This window comes from Marmota marmota, unplaced genomic scaffold (genome assembly GCF_001458135.2).
Source record: "Marmota marmota marmota unplaced genomic scaffold, marMar, whole genome shotgun sequence".
Taxonomy (NCBI): Eukaryota; Metazoa; Chordata; class Mammalia; order Rodentia; family Sciuridae; genus Marmota; species Marmota marmota.
In genome coordinates, this window is record NW_025999983.1 from 6,599,173 (window position 1) to 6,618,018 (window position 18,846).

Genomic DNA, 18,846 nt, shown 5'->3' on the forward strand with positions numbered 1-18,846 from the left:
AATCACACATCCAAAACCGTACCCCTGGCCCTCCCTTTTTCCTTATTTATTTATTTTTCTGTTGTACATATTTAAGATGTACATGATGTTCTGATACAGTTGCACATAGTGAGATGATAACTAGAGCCAAGCAAATCAGTATATCCACCATCTCAGTCACTGTTTTCTGTGTGTGTGTGTGTGTGTGTGGCAAGATTTCTTAAAGTCTACTCTTCTAGCAAATTTCCACTCGACAATATGATAACATAGCTATAGCCCTCCTGTTGTGCATTGTATCTTTAGACTTATTCATCCTGATTATTTGTAGCTTTGTACCCTTTGACCTATATATCTTCCCATTTTCTCCCCACACCAGCCCTTGGTAACCATCACTTTATTCTATTTCTATGGGCTCAACTTTTTTTTTTTTAAGATTCCACAAATAAGTGAGATCTGTACTATTTTTCTTTCTGTGTCTGGCCTATTTCCCCAATCACATGTCATCCAGGTTCATCCACTTTGTTGCAAATGGCAGTATCTCCTAAGTTTTAAGGCTGAATAATATCCCACTGTATATACCACAGTTCATCCATTTGTCCTTCAAATACTTAGAAAATACTTAGATTATTCCCATATCTTGGGTTTTATGAATAATGTTCTTGTGTACACAGAAGTGCAGATATATCTACGAGGTGCTGATTTCACTGCCTCTGAGTATATACCCAGCAGAGGGGTAACTGGGTCATATGGTGGTTCCACTTATCATTTTTTAGGAACCTCTGTGGTATTTTCCATCATGGCTATTCCAATTTACATTCCCCCAAGTCTGTGAGTTCCATGAGCTCACCACTTTCCTCCACACTCTTTCCAGCACTTGGTGTCTCTTGGCTTTTTGATAGTAGCCATCCTAACAGCTGTGAGGCAGTATCTCATTATGGTTCTAATTTGCATTTCCCCCATGATTAGTGATGTTGAGAACATTTATCTACCCTTTGGCCATTTCTTTGTCTTCTTTGCAATGTCTATTCAGGTCCATTGCCCATTTTTAATTGGGTGATTGGGGTTTTGGTTTTGATATTGAGTCTCACTCACTCCTTGTATGTTTTTGCTTTGACCCTTTGTCAGATATATGTTGAGCCCATAGAAATACAATAAAGTGATGGTTCCCGGATATGATCTTCCAATCCACAGCCTTCCTTTTTGTTCTGCCGATTGCTTCCTTCGCTGTTTTTAAGTTTTTAGTTTGATGTAGTCCCACTTGCTCATTTTGCTTTGGTTTCCTGAGCTTGCGAGATGGTAGCCAAAAACCATGGCAAGGCAGCCATCAGGGAACTCTTCCCCTAGGTTTTCTTCAGGTGTTTGACAATTTCAGGTCTTATGTTTAGTGCTTTATTCTTTGTGAGCTGATATCTGTATAAGACATAAGTTGAAGAGCCAATTTTATTCTTTGCCACGCAGATCTGCAGTTCGCCCAGCGCCATTTACTGAAGAAACCGTCCTGTCCCCTTGTGTCTCTTGGTGCCCTTGTAAAAAGGAGTAGACCGTCCTTTTTTATCAGATGCATGCAGGGGTGACGGGTGCCATTCATGGGGTTCTTTAAACTCCAGCACCTTCTTCAATTAAGACTCACCCTCTTCGGAAGGCATCTACCTCATTTTTTACTAGTTCTGATTTTTGTAATGCTTTTTTTTTTTTATGTAGAGCCCGCGTGGCCCTCCCTCTGCCGTCCTGGAGAATTCAGAATCCTGCGTCCTGCTGTGAATGACTTCTTCATGGTGCCCATTAATCCCTGAGAAATGCTGGCACCTCGCCCACCTCCACCACACCCACTCCAACACTCTTATCCAAACAGACACGAGTCCTTTCTTCTTAACATACTAAAAATATTAAACTAGGCTTTTCTAAAATTCTTTACAAAAGAGGACTTTTTCTCTACCAACTTCAGAATTTTTTTAATGTCCCATAAAATGGATGTTGAAACTAAACAGAATCCAGGTGATGTCTTGCCACCACGTAGCCAAGAACTACAGATCCCTTCATTCTGCCCTTTCTATTTTGTTACCTAAGATTAACCAGAGGTTTAGTAGTTGCACTCTGCAGTTAATTCTCTTCATAACAGTGCAGTTACTAAGCCGTCCCACAGCCAGCAGAGCTGTTGCCCACATGCAAGTGTTGGGACTTAGGCTGCTCTGTATGGTTGGCTCTGCTGGTCTTGCTAGGTTCACCCCTCATTCCAACTGTTGGAGGATGTCTCTGAACCCTGATTCTGTTACCGATATACCTTCCAATTCGAAGTCATGTGGAAATTAGCTGATCATTCGATCAAGGTCTATTTTCAAGTTGTTAATAAAAATGCTTAAGAAGGATGCATTTCCTTTCACCCAAATCATGTTTCTCCTCTTTTTTTCTTCATTTCTGTTAATTGAGGACTTCCTCTTTACTTTTTGTTTGGTTTGGGTTTTACTTTCTTATGCTGTCTAGTCAAGTACTGACATTATACCAGGCACTTCCTGAATATTTATAGGTTTAAATTCATAAATAAAAATTTTTCTAATTATAAAACCACTTATGTAAGTGCATCTTTATGTGTAAAGGAAAACAAAATCCCCATAACCCAGAAATTGTCAATTATCTTGATGTTTGGTTATATTTCTTTCTCAACTTTTTAAAAAGATCTCTTTTTCTATTTCTTTCACTCTGTTTAGCTGGTCTTTCTCTGTCTCTCCCTCTGATGAGAGGATTAGGTCCAGTCCTAATATTTGCAGGTCCTGGGGCAAGAGGACAGATGTAGGTCCACATGTCCCATATCTCCATATTTTAAAGTTCTGTGTCAAACAAGCAAGCTGTTTAATCCTCTTACCTTGAGATTCTGTTTAGGATTCTCCAAACCCTTATAGTTCTTCATCAGAACTTCCAAGAATGGGGAGAGTTGGTTTCTTTCTCTGACCCAGTCCCTTCTCTTGTCCATCTCTGCCTGCCTAGAAGGTCTTTCGCATACACGTGGGTAGACACACAGCCTGAAAGCTCCAGCTCATCCTATATTCAGCAGCTTATTGGCCAGCCCTCAAGCTTGGGGTGGGCACAATACTGGTATAGTCAACCCCCAGGAAGGTGGATGGGAGGAAGTTTCCTACCCAAGCCCTGCATGGGGCCCAAGCCCAAGTGGGCAGGGGATTCTGGGGCTCTGGATACCTGGAGTGAACACGTGCTATGGTGGCTACAGCTTTGTACTTCTACAAACTCTTTTATTAATGAAGAGGGTCATGGCCAGAGGTAAGTCAGGGCAGATCCCTCCAAAACGTAGGGTACCTCTTGGGCTGGGGATGTGGCTCAAGCGGTAGCGTGCTTGCTTGGCATGTGCGCGGCACTGGGTTCGATCCTCAGCACCACATACAAATAAAGATGTTGTGTCTGCCGAAAACTAAAAAATAAATGTTAAAAAAAAAAAAATTCTCAAAACGTAGGGTACCTCTTGACCTGGGCAAGGGTGGGAGCAGAAGTGATCCTCAGGGAATCCAAGTGCGCTGTACTTAGGGATTTCTAATCCATTGTGAATCACCCTGAGAGTTGTGTTAGTCGGGGTTCTCTAGAGGGACAGAACCAGAAGGATATACATTTATAGGTACGATTATTAAAAGGAGGTTTATTAGACTGGCTCACACAACCAGAAGCTGGACCGTCCCCAAGTCCATCTGTGGGCTAGAAAGCTGGAGAAACCAGTGGCTGCTCAGTCCAAGAAGCCAGAGCCTTGGAACAAGAGGGACCAATGATGCAGGCTCAGTCCTGGCCTGAAAACCCGCTGGAGAATCAACAGGTAGAGTCCACTTTGGAAGAATGAAGGAGTGGGGGTCTGACGTCCTCGGGAGGTCACAGCAGCAATCAAAGTACCCACTCCAGAAGAATCAACTTGGGAGGGCTGCTGCTTCCTTGTTCTTCCACATTCTTGTTCCATTCAGGCTCCTGATCTATTAGACTTTGCTATCCACGTTTAGGGTGGTCTCCCCACTCAGTTTGCCAACCCACCTGCTGATCATTCCTAGAAACACCCTCATTGACACACCCAGTAGCCTCTTAATCTTAGCTATCTCTTAATCCGGTCAAGTTGACAATTCAGTTTAACCGCCATAAGAGTTCATGACTGAGCTGCCACCACATAGGAGACATCATGAGTGGGAAGAATGATCCTGCCCACTCCCAGCCCCAGCAGAAGTTCCTGGTGGAGCTACTGGAGAAGCGAATGAAGATTTAGAGGGTGACCACCCTCCAAATGCGAGGTACCATATTCACAGATTCCAGAGACTGGGGCATTGGAGAGGTATTCTATCTGCCACAATATGACAAATTTGAACACATCGCAGCATTTCGGTGGAGAGTCACTAGAAAATTTATTGAGAAACTTTACTTGTCTCATAAGGACCTCCCATCTTATCCCAGTGAATTAGAAGGAAGTATCCTTGGTTGTGGCCAGTTCTACCAGTTAACAAATTCAGTATTTGGAGTGTCTTATGGGAAGGACCAAGCCATGCAGAGTGATATCTAGACAGAGAATGTGAAGACAGCCTTTAACACACCAGGAAACACTGCACATGAGCTTCCTGTGCTTGAGAAGAACATACTGAGTCTCAGAGGCTGAGTCCACCCTGTACACTGTGTTAGCTGTGAACAGCAGAGTAATTCAAGGCCATGGATTGGAGGGGTGCGTGTTATTCCATAAGACACCCTCATTTAAACCTTAGACTTCCTGAAATAAGAATATTCAGAAGAATCACAGTGACATTATTATCCTATATACATTTATGATTACACTAATCACTAATATGTGACTCTGCACCATGTATAGCCAGAGGAATGAGAAGTTGTGCTCTGTTTGTGTACAAAATGCATTCTATTGTCATGTATAACTAATTAGAATGAATTTAAAAATTAAAATAAAAAAAAAATCACATTGACATTGGGTAGACTTCAGTAAAGAATGAATGTACTTTTAATCAAGTACAAATGTTACAGGGTCGGGCCTGAGGTTCATCTTGATACTTAAAGGACACTCTTTCTCTATGTGCAGTATGGCTGACAGCTCAGGTTATAGAAGATTCAGTGTCTGGGTTTTGAGTTTGGTCTTTACAACTCCTGGGAGTGTTGAATCCACATGGCCAGTGTGCTTTGCAGTAACAGTAGCTCCTCATGGGCCTGCCTTGATCCACTCCTGGAAGTGAAACTTCTATCAGCCACCAGAGTTACCAAGACAACAGTATGAGCCTCGCCTTCTTGAGTGGCAACCACAGTTAATCACAGCCAGCAAGGCAGCATGGAGCATGTAGGTCTATAATTGAGTTGCTTAAATAACATGTAGGTAGAGTCCAACATTGAAGCTAATTCTTGCTTGTTCCTATGTTCTATAAAAACATTAGCCTCTAGACCAAGGAGCCCATTCACTCCTGCTGTCAGAATCATTTTTCCCAAACTCCTGAGGATTATTCTATATCCTTGGATTCGTATTCAGAACATATTCTGCCTTAGTTTCCCTTTTTGAACCAAACTATAATAAGAAATTTATTATTTTTAACTTTTCTAGCATGAACATTCCCTGTCCCTCTTTTTGGAGGGGGTAGATAGATTACAGATGGGTTCCCTGGGGGTCCTGTGTTTATTCCACTCCCAACAGTCCCATTAATCCCTACAGTGGTGTTACAGGTGGGGCGCAGATGCACTGAAGTGACACTTTCAAATGCACAGAATCCGGAGCTGATGAACTAAGATGCCTGTTGGCTACAATGTGTCTATTCCACCTGTCACCTTCCCACAAAAGCACACAACTGCACTAGGATTTAAGCTTATTATATCTAATAATCAAGCACTAGCATCATCCCAGAGGGCTCCTGCATGTGTCTTTCCAGCCAGAAGTAACCACTGTTCTGACTTCTGTCACCATCAGTTAGTTCCGCCTGTTTTTGAACTTCTAATGGAGTCTTATAGGACCTGCTCTTTTTTGTCCAGCTCCTTTCACTCACCATAATGCATGAGATATGCCCTTCGCTGCACGTGACTGAATAGCTCTTTATTGCTGTGTGGGCATCTATTGTATGAACAACAACACTCTCCTAAATCCATTCTCTGTACTCATCTAAGATTGATTTTCTCAGATGAAAAATATCACGACACCACTTATCCACCCTATAGAACAGGGTGGATTGGATTCCTCAGCATGGTGTGGGAGGTACTCCTGCTCACCTCCCAGGCCCCATCTCCCACGGGATGAGCAGGGCACACCTGTTCATAGTTAATAATTAGTTTAGTCCATTTTCTAAAAACATGGGGGTTGTTCCTAGTTAGAAGGGATACACGTTTATTCCTTCTCACATAAAAGAGGAATGAACAATCAAGATTGAGGAACAGCATAGAATCTCCAGGCTCTCCAAGGAACCATGGCCCTTCTTTCAGGACCACCTTTCTGAGCACAGAGCTTCCTGGAACAACTGCCCAACGGCTCTACTTACAGCTCTTGGCCAACCCTAGTGCAAGTTAGACTGGAAACAAGCTGTCTTTTTCTGGGCACAGAGGAGGTGTTCCAATAGTGAGAAGGAGAACGTGCCATCTGGTAGCATTTGCGTCTCTGCCACTCCTGGTTCACTGCTCCACATCTCTCAAGACTCATCTCAGGCATCTTTGTCTCCAGAGAGCTTCCCTGAACCCCAGGGTAGACCTGCCACCTCTCATCTCTGCCTCGGCACTCTGCATGTTTCTCTGCCCTGTACTGGGGTTATGTGTGGGCCTTCTCCATGAATGAGGTGCTTCAGGAGAGATGCCTATCTTACACATCAGTATGCTCTTCTGTGCCCAGCACATTCGAGAACTTGGTAAATGCATGTTAAACTGAACTCATTAGAAGTTAATGAGTTAAACCAGGCACAGTGACACATGTAATCCCAATGGCTCAGGAGGCTGAGGCAGGAGGATCACAGGTTTGAAGCCAGCCTCAGCAATTTAGCAAGACTGAAAGCAACCTAATGAGACCTTGTCTCAAAGTGATTTAAAAAAAAAAAAAAAAAGGCTGGGGATGTGGCTCAATTGTTAAGTGCCCCTGGGTTCAACCCTGGTACAAAACTACAATATATTAATGAATTATAAGCCCCATATGTGCTGGACTTTTGTCCATAGTATCCACACCTGTACTAAATGACTCACATGATACCAGGTGCATAGTCTGTCCTCAATAACTGGTTAATGAATGAATAAAGGACTGTAGTTAAGTCTGAAGGGCATGAATAGAAGTCTTTCTCCAAATGCCACTTTCCCTGGACATTGAAAAAGACAACTACTCATCAACACAGATGTTCCCTCAGCATCAGGACACTAATGAGCATCAGTGAGAGAGTCCTTCTAATCCAGAGGCAAACACAAGAACAAGAAGTCAGGAACAAGCAAGCCGGGTGTCTGGAATGTCAGACACTTGGCAGAGGAAAGCCAGCTGGTGCAAGGTCTCTATACCAGACAGGAGCTCCACGTCTGGGTCTTTGACTAAACTTCACTCCTATTTATTCATGTCACCAAAAACAAAAGATAAAAATCCAGGTAATTAACTTTTTTTGAGTGTCCTAGAAAGGGAAAAGCTTATGTCCCAGGCTGAGACCCACAATCTTACTGAGAAGACCCTGAGACATCCCCCTTACCGTGCTGTCCTTGGGACCTTTAGAATGAACCTATCCATCACTTGTCAGAAGGCCTGTGCTTGTACGTGTTTCTAAGTCTATGTGTCTGCACCAGGTATTTGTTATCATTTACATATCTATGTATTTGTTTAAGAGTAGGCTCTGGTCTTATTTTGAGAGTATGCCTCACCATAAAGGATGGCAAATCTCAAGAGGTACTGGCTTATCTTTTAATATGCAACCTGTACCTTCAAAGCCTAGTATCAGCAGGGTCTGACTAAGTTGAATAAGCAGAATTGGTTATGCTTCTGCCTGAACAGGCCAGAATGATAAATGAAAAAATAGGAACTAGTGAGCTGAAGGAGAAAACATAAAACCATTTTCTAGATTCCTGCTATAACAAAAGGAACAAATCAGAGAAGCTGAACATTTTTAGGGAATGTTTAACCCATCAGAGAGCTGAGATCAACAAGGAACCTAAATGAATAAAACTACTTAAAGTAACAAGTGCTTCCTAGAAGGGAATGTGTCATCAGAAGTGACTAAATCACTCAATAGGTTATCAGATGGCTGAACTGCAGAGGGGAAGTACTGTGATCTCAAGGAACAGTCAGTGTGAACCACTCAGATACTCTCATGAGGTCTAATGCACATCAGGATAACTGCAGTTAATAACACTGTTTTATATACTTGGAATAGTTAAGAGTAGATCTTAAGTGTACACACACACTCAGAGAGAGACAACTATGTGTGGTGATGGATGTGTTACTGATTGTGGTTATTGGTACACAACGTATGTGAACATAAAGTCATACTGTGTCCCTAGAATATGTAACATTTTTATTTGTCAATTATGCCTTTATAAAGCTGGGGAAAAAAGAAACACAAAGTTTAAAAAAAAAGATAATTAAAAATAGAACAGAGTATCTAAGATCTGTGGAGCAAGCTCAAACATGGCAACATACATGAAATTGGAAACCCAGAAGAAAAATCAAGAGGGAAGGGGGGAGGAAAAGCATCTGGAAAGATAATGGTGGAAGTTTCCCAAAAGTGATGAAAAACGTCAAAGACGGGCTGGGGAGGTGACTCAGGCAGTAATACGCTCGCTTGGCATGCGTGGGGCGCTGGGTTCAATCCTCAGCACCAAATAAAGATAAAATAAAGATGTTGTGTCCACCTAAAACTAAAAAATAAATAAATGTAAAAAAAGAAAAAAAAAAGTCAAGGACTCAAAAAACGCAGTACATCTCAAGCAGGAACAACACACGGAAAACCAGACCTAAATGAATCAGATAAAATGCTAAAAACCCAAGGTAAGAAAATAATGTCAAGAGCTGCAAAAGGAGGAAAACTCATTTTGTAGAAAGGGACAGTGATAAGAATGAACGTTGACTCTTTCTCAAAAACATTGGAGGCCAGAAAACAATTGAATGATATCTTTCAAGTGCTGAAAGAAAAAAACTGTCACACTAAAACTGAATGTTTAAAAATTGCCCCAAAATATAGGCCAAAAGAAAAAAAAAAAAAACCCAACATTTTCTAACAGATAAAAGCTGGCAGAATCCATCTTCAGAAGACTTTCACCACAAGAAATATTAAAAGAAATTCTTCCGTTTGAAAGGCGATCAGATGAAGGCCAGGGCTGAAGGAAGGAACGAGGACCATCAGAATGTGTAAAAGGCAGATCAGCTGCAAAAATGAAATGAATCCCAGTGTAGAGAAATCTTCATTATGTCAGGAAGCGAGTCAGAAGTCAAGCGCCCTCAGGATGCTCCCCAGTAGGAAATCAGCCAAGGAGGAGAAACTCACATTTACCGCCTGAACCCTTTATCTGACATTTAAATGGTTGATTCCCTTGGGATTAGCAAGAGTCCTTGGGACCTAGATATCAGAAGGTGAGGGGATGCTCGCTGGGGATGCGCTTCATTTCATGTAAATGATGTCTCAATGATGTTTATTTTTTAAAAAAAACCTCTGAGACTAGAGTTCCAGGAGTTAAATGGGGCTTCCTTAGAAATTGACCATCCCCATCAGTTTTCCCAAAGCAGTCCCTGGCTTGAGATTGTGTCTAAAAAGTCTTTATTGCTGCCCACCTTCCTAGCCCCATGGGACGCAGTGTCTTCAATGTATCTCAATGTCAATATTGTGGGATACTTGCAGGTCTTCCAAAATTCGGGGTGCTTCCAAATTTTTGATGGAAATGCTGGCAAAAGTGATCACTAGATAAGGCTTCTCCTTCCAGGGCAGCCCCACAGCACACCGATCTGTACCTGTTCTTGTGGGGTTCTGAGGTTGCTCTAGCTGGCAGTGAGTTTCAGCAACCTCTTCCAGGCTCATATCCCAGAGAGTTTCTGATTCACAGTGAATCAAACTCTTTAGCAGTGAAGTTTCAGTCCATGGGGACCAAGAAATTGGAATGTTCCACATGTGGATAGCAAAATGGTTAGAGGAAGCATCTGGTACTCAGATTCAGTTAATCCCGGGTCCCTTCAACTTCACCACTTGGTGCTCTCAGAAAGTACTGTCAGATCTCAGATGCATCCTGTCCAAGATCAAGGAGGGGCAGCATGGAAATCATCAGTTTGGGATTCCAGTGTCGGTCTGGACCCTGTCCACCTGTGGAGGACGTGACTCTGCGGCACACTGGCAGGGTCAGGAAGGCTGAGCTGAGCAAAGGGATATGTAAACTGAGAGAGGGTTGGCCAACCTGTCCCTGTGAAGAGGGAGGCTCAGGAGAGCCACAGCTGAAGGTGGCTGTGACCCTGCAGCGGTGATGCCGAGGCTAGTGCCTCAGGAGTTCTGCCGGGAGCAACATGCCACCTCTCCCATGATGCCTCACTGGTCATTCCAGTGGCCAGCGCCCACACCAACCTGGGACTCCTGTGGAGCTCAGCTAGGGCACTTTGCTCTTCAAGGGTGTTTCAGTCAACTCTTTCAACATTGTGACCAAAAGACCTGACAAGAACAATTTTAGAGGAGGAAAAATTTATTTGGCTCACGGTTTCAGAGGTTCAGTTCACGGTCAGCTGACGCCATAGCTTTGGACCTGAGGTGAGACAGACATCACGGCAGAAGGGCCTGGCAGTGAAAAACAGCTCAGGGCAGAACAGTCAGGAAGCAGAGAGAATGCTCCCCAGGAGCAAAAAATAAACCCCAAAGGCATGACCTCAGTGACCTGTCTCCCCAAACCACGCCCTCCCTGCCTACAGTCACCACCTAGTTAATCCATACCCACTGATTGGATTACAGCGCTCATCATGCACATTATCTCACCTGAGAACCTTCTTGCGCTGTTTCACACATGAGTTTTTGGCGTCTCCTCATATCTAAGCCATAACAAAGGGGTACTTACATAAACATTATCTCCCTGCCTCCCCTGGTATGTTGTAATCTACTGTTCACAGGGCTTCCAGTGTCTGTGTGTGCTCTACTATTTGTGTGATGCCTTTTTATAGTGAGTGCTCCACCAGACAAACAAAGTGAGCAAAGAAATCCTGAAGAAACAGGAAATTTTATTGGCCTCAGGCCCTGGTCTCTGTATAAAAGCTATTAAGCCAGTTTTGAACTAAATCCATTGATTCTTCAAGTATGCCAACTTTGGGAATGCAAAGCATATTGCATGTGTTTTTCATTGCTTCCATTCTCTAGAGAATCAGAGTCATATTTGCCAGCTACAGAATGTGTTAGCAGCAATTTTCAACTAGTTCAGCTTATTTTTCAGCAAGTCAACTTCTGTTAATGACATATTAAATTTTGATTCTTTTTTTTTTTCTTGTGATTACCCTGGGGAGACATTCAAAGTAGACCTCTTAATAAGGGTTAGCTATACTGCTGATAGAACATCATGGTGTCATTTGACTTAAGAGCATATTTTTCCAGAAAGACACACTTTAATGATTGGTCAAACATACTAACCACCTTATATTTGCTTTGGGCCATATAACTAATTTAGATAGTCATTAGCTTCTAGGTAATGGGAGAGCATGTGCTACAATACCAACTGAATACCAAATCAGAGCCTAAAATTCCTCTCCTTGTGGAATTTTGACATAAAATGTGAGATCACTAGAAGTCTAGGTCTTCCTAGACATTGTGATTAGAATTAAAAGAATGCTGCATAGGTAGAGTCGTTAAATATAAATGATTCCGGGCTCACTTATGATCTGATCTCTTTAAATAAAATGACTTAGAGTGTACTGGGAGATGGAGATACAAAGACCATGAAAAGATGGAAGAAGGAGGCAAGGCATGGACTGGCCAGGCACTTCCTGTGGGGGTGCCCCTCATGGCAGCTTGCTCTGTTTGGTGCTGTTGACTGCTCCCTCTTCCAGAGCTCCTGGGATATACGCCTCATTTGTCTTTCTGTCCACCTTCCGGTCACATAATTTCATAGTCTACGTCACAAGATTGTCTTCTGCCTGTCCAATAACTGTTAGTATTTTCCAGGGGACCATCCTTGACCTTGACTTATCTCCACCCCAGTCCCCCTTCAGGCCATCTCCTTTGTGTTGGCAGTTCTCTGGTTGATGGCTCCACAGCTCTCTCTCTAGGTGTGCTACTTCCAAGCTCCAGGATTCTACTTGCCTACTGGATATCTCCCCTTGGAATTCTCATAAGTTCTTCAACTACGAAATGTCAATATCTGAACTTGTTTCTCTTCCTCCTCTATCACTCACGTCTTCTCTTAGTCTTTGAGGACATTTTTGGTCATCCGTGAATGTAGTCTTATTCACAATGGCTGATCATTAATCCGCTCCAGTAGGTAAATGATTCTCACATCCATTTCCTCTTTCCTCCTACCCCACCCCACTTTTTTTTCTCAGCTACTATCCCGGCCTGTTCTTTCTTCCTCCAGTAATGCATCCTTCACACGAATTCCATACAAATGTGATCATAACCCTCCCATTCAGTGATTGCCTATAGGCTAAAAATCCAAGCTCCTTAATATAGTCTGGTTGGTTTTCTGGACCCTTCACAGCCAAGCCTCATCTTCCATCTTTCTTCTCCTTCTATGGTTCCTCATATGTCCAACTCGGTGGTACCACTCAGGTGGTACTATCTCCAGTTCTGGAACTCACTGTTTTCTCACATTTCCAACCTCTGTATATCCTGCTCCTTCTGAGCCACTGGCTAGTGAAACCCTTTCTCCTTCTCTGAGGACAAATTTGACTTTCAGTTCTGCTTTCTCAAAACCCAATGCAGGTAGAATGCTTATTCAGTAGTAAAAACAGGTAGTAATTTGGATAAAATGATTCCTGCCTGGTGTGCTAACCCTTGACAGCTAGAGCTCTAAATATCTAGGGGAAGCCTTGGCTGTGGACCTCCCTAGAAGTTGTGCCCATAGATGTAGATGTTACATCTCCTAGCTTCACTAGGACTTGGATGTCCTATCAGGGACCTGAGGCTGTTACCCAGCCTGGCTCCCTCCCTCGACAGAACCTTGCTCCCCAAACCTGAATAGTTTATTAGGGATTCAAGAATATCCTCTAACCCTCCCTGCAGAGAGGCTGTGTTTTCTGTCACATGGTCTTCTAAGTGACTCGATAGCCAAGTGTGACTTGCTACAGTCTGGAGAGTCTGAATGTCTATTTGGGCCTGAGACATCCAAAGGAAGTACTGTACCCCTCCCCTTGCCCATTATTTCTATCAGCTAATCTGATCTTCAAGGCCTTTGTCAAAGGTACTTTCCTCTATAAACAACCCCATTAACCCCTGCTCACACTCAGGTAAATAATTCTCTCATTGCCACCACTGTGACTTCAAATAGCATAGACCATGATTCTAATAGAAACGTTGGTTGTGTTACCTCCAAATCAGTCCTCCACTCCAGACAGAGGCTTTCTTGATCTGGATCAACCACTATTCGCATTGGTCTCTACTATTCCTACACCTGCAATAACCTGTGGGCACACTGAAAAAGATGAATGATTGATGTATGGATGGCTAAACTGAAGAAAAAAGGAGTATGTGATTTGGTAGGTAAAGATGTTCTTCACACAAAGCCAGCAGCTGCTATCCTATTTTGATACAATAATGTCAGCACCACCAAGAGACCTACTTTCAATACAGTGATTTCTGCTGACCCATTTCTGGGCATGAATCTCCCATTAGGGGCAAGTCCCTGAGAGCTCTTGAATCATGAAGGAGAAGGAGACAAAGATAAAACAACTAAAATGTTCTATACCTACAGCAAAAGGTGCCCATTAGGTAGCTTTCTAGACCCCAAAGAAATCTCCATGTAAGTGGAAACCTCGAAACAGAGATGAGAAAATGAGGAAAGAATTCTTGCTGTGTGGGAGCTCCAGGCCCCTCAGCCGGGGGACCTCCGAGGAGCCAGGGGATGGGAGGCCCCAGTGCCCAGCAGGCTGGGAGTTCTGGTGCTGTAAACAGACCAGGGGACTCAGGAAACGCCTTCCTTCTCACGACTTGGCCTGAAGGCAGCTCCCTGCACACTGCCCACACAAAACCATGGCTGCGGATCCCTGATTTATTCCACCAAGTGTATGGCCTGACTCTCCCCAAAATAAACCAAACCCAACGGAGCGCTCACTGTGCACTCAATTCTGGAATCAGTCGTCACCTCAAGAGCATTTCTGAGGTTGTGCTCTCCTCTGGAAGAGTCAGATCACAGTGTTGCCTATGAATTCAGCCTGGCAAAAGCGAACCCCACAGAGGTGTCCCCTATCAGGTGGAATCAGGCTTCCAGTGTCACTAACCTGCGACAAATCTTACCCACACTCTGCTGACCTAGGGCTGGAGTGAACACTCCCATCTAAAGGTCCCTTCCATTGCCATCAGGCCACCAACAGGGCCCCACATGGCAAGGGACACTGCTGGGACAAGGGAAGGGCTTACCAGCTCTAGAAAGCCAGTCTGGCCTTGAAGCCTCCCCTGGGTGCTGGATTTCACTCCTCTCCTCCCTCCAGAGAAGACGCAAGGCTGTCCACAGGATGACAAGCCCTGCAGCTGAGAAAGAAAACACACTCAAAATGGCTCATGCAGTTACAAGGTCTAGATCAAGGTCCTTCCGAGGCAGAGTGACCACGTGCCTCTCGCTTTCCCCACCACAACAAATTCTGGCAAAGTAGGTATTTCTTGGTGGGCCAGCTTGCCTAGTCCCAGTCTGCAGAACAGGAGTGAGTGCAGAATCCATCAGACACGCAGACCTGGTCACCATGAGCACAAAGCCAAGACATGAAGTGCCCAGGGTTCTACAGGAGAAGAGAAAACAAACACGGACGGTCAGTATGGCTTTTGTGCTTGATGGTAGAAATGCCTTTGTGCCTTGGAAAAGCTGCTTTGCTATTAAATCAAGGGCGATCGTCCTTCATTGAAGTATAGGAAGGAAATAATTGATGTTTTCCCATTACTGAGCATTTGGTCTAAATACTGGCTCTGCGGTAAACAGCGTGCAGACACTTTAGGAGACAGGCAGCGGTGGGAGGTAGACAGACTGCGGCCTCCGCCGCGGCAGGGGTCACTGGCTGCCACAAGGGCTCCAGGTTCGCCAGCTGTGCTGATGGCCTCTCCCACCAGGCGTGCCAGGCACTGTGGAAGCGCTCTACAATTCCTTCTACTTAATAATTAAAATTTCAATCATTTCCTCCAATAATGATCATGATTAAAGAATGGCAGCATGTCTCTAAAATCTGTAATGGCATGGGAGACACCTTCAGAGAGCCGGGCAGCTGCGCTGAGACTTATGTCTGTCCTCGCATCCCGTCCCCACAGTTTTAAAAGAAATCTGGATGTAAGCAAAGCTGTATTTCTCCTTTCCTCTTATTAGCGTTCCTGTGGCGGATGGTGGCATCCCATTAGTCTCTCAAAGAGTTTGGGGCACCCCAGGTAATTCAGAAGGCCGTCGTTTTCTACGTGAGCGTTTGGAATGAGTCACCTAAGGGCCCACAACCTCTGTAAAGCCAAATCACAATTCTTGCAGGTCTTCTGATGATTACCTTTCCCTTTGCAAAGAGCTACAAAGGGAGGACAAAAGAAGGCTGTATTTTTTTAACTTCCGTAGGTGGTCATCTCCACAATGCTGGCCTTCTTTATCGTGCAGTTTTAAATGATATGGTAAGGTACAGAGGAAGCCACTGGTTTCCAACTTCTCCTTTTTCAGAACGGATCTGTCCTCTAACGCATCTGTAACCAACAGTAGGTTTCCATATTCCTTGATTTTGCCACCTGCCCTTTTTGAGTTTTCTGTAGCGCGTCTTCAGCCCTCGGGTCACAGAGCTCATCAGCTCATCTGGCTACCCATCCTTCCACCCGGCAATCATTTCCTATTGTTCCTCTTCTAGAGGCTGCTTGTAGATAGGAGCATGACTAGGAAATTATTCGTATGACATCCAGGTGCTTTTTAATAACACAGTTGTGTCGCTGCAGGACAATTAGAAGAAGTGAACTCTGTTATCAGTCTTGTTTATTCCTTTGACAATTTTGGCCGCAATTATGAGAGCTCTGTCTTCATCGCGGACGCATTGAAAATTGCTCTGAACACACGTAAATAGAGGAACCTGGAATACTGGAATCCTGCCTTGGCATAGCTGCCTGTCTTCCCTGCGGAGTCTGAGGGAGACACGCATGCAAGAAAAGCAGCAAGAGGTGTATCATTTCCCTGACTTTCCCCCCCAGCACTGTTGGGGAACTCGGGTAAACTTGGATGGACCGAGCAGAGAACTCATGAATTCCTGACAGGAGGTCTGGAACTTTCCTCAGTGAACGTCCTTTAAACGAGCAAGTCGGACAGGTTCTCCTCCCTCTCACACTGCCACCCATGCCCGAGCCCAGGTCCCAGAGCTCAGTGCTCCTGCAGTGCCACATGGAGGCAGGTTCTGAGACGGCCACTCCAGACCCCTCCCATCACCATGTCCTCCAGGTTTGCTGAGAGAGTGAGATCCGCTCTTCTCCTGGGGAAGCCCCAGAGCTCTCTGGCCCCATGGGTGGAAGAGGAAGGGAACAGTCTCCCTTGGGTGCCCCAGGCCCTCTTACTCTGACCACCCACACGAGACAGGCCCCGGCAGATCCTCATCCCTGGAGGGCAGCCTTTCTTTTGGTAGTACTATGTCTTGTCCTTGTTCCTGTTTATTCCTGGGCAGGATAAATGCTGGCAGTGTGGAAGAATGGAGAGCCGTCTGCTTCTCCTGGAGCCCAACATTTTACTTAAGAAAACATTTTTCTCTTAAATATTAATTTCAAAATGGAAGAAACCATGGACCCGTGGGAAACCTAGAAAACGTTCACTGTTTGTTTCTCTATAATAGATTGAGTTAAAGTACATGTTTGTGTTTGTTTCTAGTCACCTAGTATTTCTGTAACTTCCCTGAGATCGGGGACCTGGTGGGACTTGATGGGACTGTATTTTTAAGAGGAATGAAAGGGCGTTTTCATTAGGAATCTTTCTACTCACTAGGTAGCATTAAGTGTGCTGACATAAATAACAAGTCATCTACTCCACAAATGTTTCTTGAGTGTCCACTACACGCCAGGCACTGTGCCGGGGGTATAAGACACAGTATCTCAAATCAAACCCAACTGACACAGTCTGTGTCTGGAGAAGTCGATGTGCTAAGAGGAAAGCCAGAAAATAAAAAAATCTACACATAGGGACTGGGGCTGTAGCTCATTGGCAGAGCGCTTGCCTAGCATGTGTGAGGCACTGTTCAATCCCCAGCCCCACATTTAAAAAAAAAAAAACAAACAAACATAAATTAAGAAACAAAGATATTATGTGTCCCTCTACAACTAAAAAAATTTTTTTTTAAATCTACATGTAATAAAATGTCAATAGTTCTGTGAAGAAAACTACAGCTGAGTGTGTTCGTTGGCTTTTTATCACTGTGTATGTGTGAGAGAGAGAGAGAGAGAGAGAGAGAGAGAGAGAGAGGAAGAAAGGGTCTGGGAGAAGGAGAACCCCTTCCAGGACTGTCCCCTGTAACATACTTCTTCAAACTAGGTCCCACCTGCCAGTAGTCCATTCAGTTATCAATGGATGATCCATCAAGGGGATTAGTGCACAGGTGAATTCAGAACCCTCATGATCCAGCCATGGCCTGAAGGCCCCACCTATGAACCTCATGAATTGGGGACCAGGCTGTCAACACAGGACTTTGAGAGTCATTCCAGATCCAGCCATGACATTGAGGGTGGACAATACAGAGAAATAAAGGCTGCTGGAGAGCGGGAGGGTGATGCTCTTTTAGAATGGCTAGGTCTCACTGGAGAGGTGACACTTGAGTGGAGACCCTAGGTGAAGCTATGAACCAGAATGAGTGCCTCAAAATCCAAGTGAAGTTCAGCTGACCTCCAGAAAGTGGAGTGGCACTAGTAGGGTTTCAACCCCTGACCTTTGCTTTGGGTTCTGCCTGCTGACTTTGCTGCTTTCTGACCACACCTCCTACACTTCAACTGCAAGGCTGCTACAAGGTTCCTCTAAGATGACTGGCACACCATGCAGGTGCTAACAGGAGCTCAAGAATCCAGTCATTAGGAAGGTTCCATGGCCGTCATTATTGTTCAATTAGGAATATTCTGAGAAACAGACCATGCTGTAAACTGGACCCAAAATCATAAATGACCCCCTACTATTACTGCCAAATTGAGGAAGATTTAGAAAGATTTTCTTGAACAGTGAAGGTTTCCCAAAGCCACCTTAATCCCAACCAGCACATCGCCCCAAGAACTTCAGAGTGTGGCGCATTGCCCAGAACCTAAAAGCCTAATAGCATCAGAGGTCTTCTCTCTTCTGCAGGACCCAGAACAGCATGAGAAGTAGCTCCAAAGAAACAGGTTGCATGCCATTGGTCTCAGTGCTGCCAGGACCTCTAGCACCTATACCACCTTTCTGTGATTCATGGGGTCCTCATCAAAACACCACCAACACCTCTAGCAACAGTTATATGAATGGTTACTGCTTTTCCCCCACTCCCCCATTTTTCTTAAAAATAAAAAGATAGCATGCATGGATCCCTTGACAAACCAATTCTTAATTATATATTTTCTGACCTCAGAATAGCATAAGTTTGCCCTTTTGGACTTGGGGGAGGGAAGGGAGAGAGGGAGAAAAAGAAGAAACTGTGTGTTAGTCCTAGTTCTCTTTATTTCAAAGAGCTGGCTTATATGATTATAGGGCTGGCAAGTCTGAATTCTATAGGCCAGGCCAGAAGGGTGGGGACTGAGCAGGAGCTGATGCGATCATCTTGAGGCAGAATTTTTCTTCCTC

At 44.3% G+C, this 18,846-nt stretch overlaps 1 protein-coding gene across 4 annotated transcripts in view; it reads left to right on the plus strand.

The window, feature by feature from the left end:
• Prkn (parkin RBR E3 ubiquitin protein ligase) overlaps window positions 1-18,846 on the plus strand; it is a 1,173,661-nt gene that overhangs the window by 1,068,441 nt on the left and 86,374 nt on the right. Inside the window, exon 9 of one of the 4 annotated variants that reach the window (XM_048805865.1) lies at window positions 1,681-2,496. The exons of 2 other annotated variants lie outside the window; for them this stretch is intronic. Coding sequence is in view for 1 of the 2 variants with exons in the window: in XM_048805864.1 (XP_048661821.1) it covers window positions 1,681-1,740 (60 nt within the window). In the remaining variant the exon portion in view is untranslated. Of the gene's footprint in view, window positions 1-1,680; window positions 2,497-18,846 lie in introns of those variants that run through there. One more of the 4 variants, XM_048805864.1, reaches the window with a different exon arrangement.